This window comes from Cibotium barometz, chromosome 18, assembly GCF_041138505.1.
Source record: "Cibotium barometz isolate CiBa-2024 chromosome 18, ASM4113850v1, whole genome shotgun sequence".
NCBI classification, from domain to species: domain Eukaryota; kingdom Viridiplantae; phylum Streptophyta; class Polypodiopsida; order Cyatheales; family Cibotiaceae; genus Cibotium; species Cibotium barometz.
In genome coordinates, this window is record NC_141063.1 from 54,684,031 (window position 1) to 54,691,151 (window position 7,121).

Below are 7,121 nucleotides of genomic sequence, written 5' to 3' on the forward strand. Positions count from 1 at the left end.
CCATAGTCACCCCCACTTTCACAAATGCCCACCAGATTGCCCTTCCCAGAATGCTCCTTGCCCACCATGGCAATGGGCCAACCAACATGCAGAACCTGTCTTGTGAAACCGTGGCCACAAACCATGATCTAACAGACCATGCATTTTTCCCTCTAAAAGCAACCCCAAGTGCAGGGGTAACTAGTAGCCCCAGCCAGTGTAAACAGACGTATGCAGTCATGCCATGCACCCACTCCATCATCGGCAACATTTTTCTGCTTGCTGCGTATGGCTACATCTTGTATAGGGCTGCTCAATTGCTATCAGAAGGCAGTGAGCTCTTGCTCGTTGTGTTGGGTCCTGGTATAATTGGTGGCCTGCTGCTCCCCATGGTAGGCGTGCTTCCCGACACAATTCTTGTACTGGGTGATGTCTCTTTCCTTAATTTATTATCCTTTTGAAGTGTCAAAATGACCTTCGCTTTTTATTGAAAAAAAACATAAGTTTATTGGTTTTATAACTAAAGCTTTTAAAAAAAAACTTCATCTTTAAATTCAAGATTATAACCCGTTTTTTTCCATTTGGCAGTGAAAATTACACTAAATGACGTTTTTTTGGTTTGACACTAGACCTTTGCCTAGTTTTCATCAAAGACCTACAACTTGAATTAAGTTTTAATGTTTTTTAAATTTAACTTCTTTTGGACGACCATTCAAAATCAAATATATGTAAGCAAAAGGTTCCTAGTTCCTATTTATTTTTTTTCTCAAAGATCCTCCTTAAAGTAGATTCCAACTTCATTAGCATGAATTGAATTTGTAAAGCCTTCATTTTGTGCTTGTGACCTTAAAGTTTGGTCGAATGAGACCTCATGCATGGACTTTTTGAAAACACCCTAACAATTGGGCTATGTCAATGCCAAACAACAGCCAAAGTTTAGTATAACAGTGACTTGAAAAGTTACTCCCCAAGGAGAGCTTTCAAGTCACTCCCCAAGGAGAGCCTCCTTCTAGCCTATTGAGTATTGAACACCTTCTTATCACCTTATGACTTCATACCATAAAGGCTTCATGTGCTTAAAAAATGACCAGGATAGGACCAAATAGATGGAATGTGCTGTCCTGTTCCTATTTTGTAGGATAGACTAATGTTAGCCCACTGGCTAATTCAATCTCTCGTTCGTAGTAGGCACCTTAGAGTGAAGTACTCTCTTGGGGTTTGTGGCCACTCTCAAGAACCCATACTCCTCAAGGGAGATGCAGCTTTATGCTTCTAAAATCTATCCATGCTTGCGGTCTGCTATCCCCAACGTTGATCCATCGCGCTTTATGAACATCGGCTTGCCTTAGCCATGGACTTGCACCACATGGACTCCATGATATCTACTGACATGCAAAACAGGATGTACCGGTAACTCAAGTTTGTATGCTACGCTACCACTCTTCTTAAGGATTTTAAATGGACTGTAATATCTAGGAGAAAGCTTTTAACACTTTCTCTTCTTGGGAGTCTTGGACTTCACAAACAAGGACTTTCAAGAAAATGAAGTGACCCTCTTCAAATGTCACTTCTCTGTGGCTCTTGTCAGCATACGTTTTTGCACGAGCTTGTGCACTACGAATGCAGGCACCATAGCTACCAAGATGAGGGGGATTGGAGGGCTCTGTTCAGAAACTAGCCTTAGAGGAGTGTGGAGGATAAGAATCCACATTGTCGGGCTTATGTAGTGGCCTATATGCTCACACTTGTTGAGGCGCCTGCGGTCCTCCGACCCGGGTGCCTCACCACTAAACCCTGGACACCATTGTCGATCACTCTCTGACAATCGGGTTCCATGTCTGATTGAGCCCTACGTAGCCGATTACAAGCTACGTGACAGTATGCAATTTAAGGAGGGGGTTTCCAAGCCTTTTTTTTGGGCACAAACACTTAGAGGGAGAAAGTATGTATAGAACTAGGGCATTGTGAGTGAGAAAAACATTTGATATAACATTTCTCTAGATATACACTCGAACAATGTAAGGAGTCTACTAAGGACAAGCATCAGCTTTAGCCTCAAACTCGACCATGAGTTGGTTCCCACAAGTATGTAGGGACCTCTCACAAGGTGTGACATCGTGTCTAACATTGAGAGGCTATGCATCCCCCTCGATAGGGGCCACTTTTTAAGACCCCATGACATGAATTCTTACATCCCAAGCCCGAGACATTTTATCTAATAACCTAACCCAATGTTAGGTTAACATGTGCATTAGATAGGTCATGATATAATGGTTCAAACAAAGATTGGTGCAATTATAGCTCCTTGTTTATGGGAGGACTCTATAAGTTAATTGATGGCACAATTCATGGGGATGTCATCGTTCAAGTCTTGGACTCATGGCCAACCACCACGGACTTCTCTATGTGACAATACCTATCCTGGTGGTATGGGATGCCAGAGCTTAGTACGTGTGAGCTATTTATCTAGACACCTCTAGACCTCAAGCTCTTTATCTAGACACCTCTAGACCTCAAGCTCACGCATGAGCCCTAGAGGGGTGATGAGCTAGATTGTGTTCCTTATTAAGGAAGTGGTCTTGCAAAGCATGTGGTCTTTGTAGGTTACAATCTACTTTCACACCTCATAAATGAGGAAAAATGAGAATGGAGCCTCGCCCCTTGTTTCACGTCACAACGTTCTCTCTCCACCTTGCCTACATTATATGCTGGAAATAAACTTTTTCTACCAACTGGTGGAATACCCTCGCTTTTAAATAAAACCAAGGTTAAATGGTCAATAAACGTGAAAATTTATATAACTAGACAAAACTTCCTCAAAATCGTCGAAATTCAATTGCGAGTTCAATAGAGAAGTAGCTTACCTGCAACACCCATCGTGTCTCGATTAGATTGTATATTATCATACTCTTCTTTTTCTTCTTCTATCTTTTTTTCTTTTCTTCTTATACTTAACGCGCTAATCTGGTCTTGTGTGAAAGATCTACCCCAAGCGTTCTTTTTCTGCCAAGAGCTGAAACGTGGCTTAATCCTACATGCAATAGTGTAATAAATAGGGGAAACATTTTTCAACATGAGTCCTTTTCACTATATGGCTTAAGAGAAAAAGACAATTTCTTCGGTTGGGATTCCATCTTTATTGGGGAATGTCCTCTCAAGAGGGAGTGTTGGAAGAGCTTCTTAAATTTGTAAGTATCAATATTTTAATATATTATTGTTTCAAAAAAAAAATTTCAAACAAGCTTTTTTTTTTCGTAGTTTCTACGAGTTTCTGAATTTGGAAAAGACATTTTTTCTTCACCTCTCAAGATGAGGCGACAAACTCTAGGATGAAGCAAACCCGAACCTTGGCCATTACTCTCATTCTCTTACTTGGAGAGGTACCTTTTGGAGTGCCTAGTAACCTGCCATCACAGTGCATGTGGCTCCATGCTTGTGATTGTCCATCGCAGTATCATAAATAAACTTTCTTTTCCAATCAATGAAAAAAGACAACTTTAATTGAAAAAATGTATAAGTTACTCAGTTTTATAATTAAAATTTTGAATCTTTGAAATTTAAGGCTATGCAAAGTTACCACGGCTTTTTTTCAATTTGAATTGTGAAAAATATACTAAAGGATGGTGTTTTTTTAACACTAGTCTATTGAGTGCATAGATAATTGTACATGGTACGATAGTCGGGCACTCTTCATGACATTTCTAACTTCTAAAGAAAGGAGATGACATTTCTAGGTTCTAAAAAGCCTAGGTTGCATGAATTTTTATTATTTTTTTATTTTTATTTTCTTTGCTTCCACTAAAATTTGCATGGTAGTTTACAGCACGGGTTTGTATTTTGATTTGTTAAGTGCCTTTTTGCAGTTTCTGGCTTGGGTGGCACCAAGGCTGAAGCTCAAGAGCAGGTCCTGGTTGGTATTGGATTGCTAGCTGGATCAAATGTAATGCTTTTAACAGTGTTGTGGGGGAGCTGCCTTTTTCTTGGACGATGCGATTTCGAGAGACCCTATGGAGAAATCACGGCCAAAGACAAGACACTAACTAGAAAATTTGATCTCGTTGGTAATTTAACATGAAGTTGCTCATGCCTACAGAATGGTTTGGACTTGCCCTTTCTTGGAGTTGATCTGTGCATAAGACGATGGCTTGTTTTGGGTGAGATATTTCACAGGAACAGGAGTAGAAACGGATGAGGTGACAAGGGTTTCTGCTCGAATCATGTGTGTTTCAATTATCCCCTTCATCATGGTTGAGCTGCCAAGGATATTCCATTTCTCAGATACTAGGAACATTTCTATTCTCACGGCATGTGTGATCTCGCTTGGTGGACTTGTAGCTTACTGCATTTACCAGGTTTAAAACATTTCATTGATTTCTGGTTCATCTTTTTTACTTCAATTAAGACACATGTTCTCATAGGCCAAGCTAACTTTGAATTTAGAGCCCCATCCCACACGGCTTTTACAGCAGCTATAGTGTGAGTGGGGGGCGCTATAAAATTGGTGCCCCACGATAAATTAAAATCAACGCCAAGTATTTCACCAGGAAGTTCGCTGCCTTCCATAAGTTCCATGCTCTACAAATACCTTAAATTTCCTTGATTCTATGGGCTTTTGGGTCGATTTCAAGACCAGGCCGTCGGTTTGCAGGTCAATGTTTACAGGTTTGCAGGTTCTTATCGTGGTTGGTAAATGTTTGCGTAAGGTTTACTGTGATTGCTGACCGCTTGGCGTGCTTATTTTTTAGCATAGCTGGGCTGGGGACATGTCATCTAAATTCTATTTTCCTAAATTCCTATCATTCTGCAGTCACCAGGGGGATGGGGCTCTTATGAAACTTAACCAATCAACTGGCCAAGTTAACTTGAATATAGGCAACTTGGTCATGGGAAACATGACTGCAAGCCGCAGCGTGGGAAAATGAAATACAAGTGCGCATCTAATGCACATTCGCATGTGTGGAAAAATGCCTTTATGTAAGGCATCAACATTGAACATGAGGGTTTTGTCACCCTGGGTTGAAAAGGAAAATGCGAATTTGAACAAGCATATTCTTTATAATTTCATTCAATTATTACTTTAAAAAAATAATTTCATTCAATTACTACTTTTAAAAAAAATAATTTTGGAGAATACTCTTAAGATGAGGTGGATTTTTCAAAAATGGCAGAGAATCCGTTTTTACGGAACCCTGCCTGAGTCAGTGACTCGTGACTGAGAATTATTTTTGTGTTGCAGTTGCTATCACCAAAAATACAGGAGCACCGAAAGTTGAGGGCACAAAAAAAGTATTGCAAGATACTTGTGTTAGAATACCTTATAAAGGATACTAAAGTCGAGGACAAACTTGTGCATGACAACGGGAGAATGAACGAAGGACTGGTCAAAAAGTGAGTCTGCCAAACTTCAGTCTCGATTTATCTGGGGGCGGATGATCTCCCTTTTGTAAGATTGTTTTTAAAATTCTGGAGACCCTCAGTAAGAGATGCTAACGTGAGTGCCATCATCTCTTCCTTTTTTTGTAAGAACCTGACTGACGGGACTCTGGACAAATGTGATCATGCAGGCTATTCGATTCAATTGATAAGAATGGGGATGAGAAGGTAACAATTGATGAAGTTAGAGTTATGCTGAAAGTTAGTCACTTCGATGGCAAGGTACCTGAGGATGTAGTGGAGCAGTTTATGAAAGAGTTTGATGCAAATAGCAGTGGGGATATCACGTCGGATGAATTTTTAGCTGGAATGGAGAGATGGTGCAAAGAAATCAACCTGAAGCCTCCTCGTTCTTTAGAAGGACAGAGGAAAAGGGTGAGAGTAAACCCAGTGTTGATCATCATTAGAAAAAAATATACAAAAACAAAGAGAAATTGAATGAAAATAAGAGAGGTCTTTTGGTTTCTATGCCCCAGGTTGAGGCTTTTTTTGAACGGCTTTTGGAACTCGAGCAAGAGGAGAGAGAAGATGAAGGAGAAGTGAAACCTCTCACTAGAGCACAGGTTATTAGAAAAGCAGTCTTGTTGCTGCTAGGAGGCACAATTATGGCTGTTATATTTGCAGATCCGTTGGTTGATGCAGTCAATGAATTTTCGAGTGCCAGTCACATTCCTTCTTTCTTCGTGTCTTTTGTATTGCTTCCCCTCGCCTCGAACTCGAGTGAAGGGGTAACATCCGTCATGTTTTCTTCTCGCAAAAGGAAAGTGAATATGTCGTTGACATACTCTCAGGTATACTGGCAGCTCAATTATTTTTACTCCAATTTTTTCAACTTCAAAATGAGGTAGTTAAGGTCGGTTATATATATATATATATATATATATAGAGAGAGAGAGAGAGAGAGAGAGAGAGAGAGAGAGATTACATGTATTGATTGTGATCGTGCAGATCTATGGTGCTGTGACCATGAATAATACCATGAGCCTGGGGATCTTTTTGGCTGTCGTATATAGCCGACATTTGGTATGGAGATTTTCATCTGAGGTGCTTATCATTTTTCTTGTAACGGTACTCATGGGGCTTACGGCCTCTATTCGCAGAATTTTCCCCTTGTGGATGGCAGGTGTTGCACTGCTGTTATATCCTTTGTCCCTTGCTCTTGTGGCTGTTCTAGATTACATTGCTGGCTGGAAATGACCATATATGGCTTGCATTTTTAAATAAGATGTAAAATACTAACTCTTATGTTTTGGAATACAAATCTCATCACTTTTCGTATCCTAAGCTGGATCAGGTCCCTTGAATCTGGATCCATGCACTTATGCTGTGAATTATTAATACAATTTTGTTTGGATTTGGCGGTTATTTCATGATTCCTCCGCCTTTAGTAGTGCTTAGTTGGGGCAGATTTTTAACATGTCTTCTCAATCTCCCCCATCTATTCTGCGGAGATGAGGAGGTGCCTTGTACCACCAAAAAGTGGCATTGGAAGGGGTTCCACTTGGAAGGGATGCCCAACATGCAAGTGGATCGAAAACTACCAGATCGGGAACTCCCAAGTGTCTAGTGGGAACTCAAAGGGACATCAAGTGGACCCAAAAGGAATCGATCATTTAGTCAGTCATTCAATGGCTACTTCAGTGGCGTGGCCCGTGGGCATCAACCTTAAATCCACTTCTAGTCACTGTTGGTAGTGCTCACCTACTGGA

At 40.5% G+C, this 7,121-nt stretch overlaps 1 protein-coding gene across 2 annotated transcripts in view; it reads left to right on the forward strand.

The window, feature by feature from the left end:
* The window catches only part of LOC147629487 (sodium/calcium exchanger NCL2-like), a 6,758-nt gene extending 65 nt beyond the window's left edge, over positions 1-6,693 (forward strand). The window contains exons 1-8 of one of the 2 annotated variants that reach the window (XM_086812745.1): positions 1-405; positions 3,843-4,040; positions 4,150-4,331; positions 5,216-5,367; positions 5,544-5,787; positions 5,889-6,203; positions 6,361-6,435; positions 6,513-6,693. The exon at positions 1-405 is cut by the window's left edge and continues 65 nt beyond it. In XM_086812745.1, the coding sequence (XP_086668871.1) occupies positions 1-405; positions 3,843-4,040; positions 4,150-4,331; positions 5,216-5,367; positions 5,544-5,787; positions 5,889-6,203; positions 6,361-6,435; positions 6,513-6,632 (1,691 nt within the window). In that variant the 3' untranslated portion in view covers positions 6,633-6,693. Of the gene's footprint in view, positions 406-3,842; positions 4,041-4,149; positions 4,332-5,215; positions 5,368-5,543; positions 5,788-5,888; positions 6,204-6,360 lie in introns of both variants that reach the window. The other variant, XM_086812743.1, reaches the window with a different exon arrangement.
* Positions 6,694-7,121: the final 428 nt, after the last annotated feature.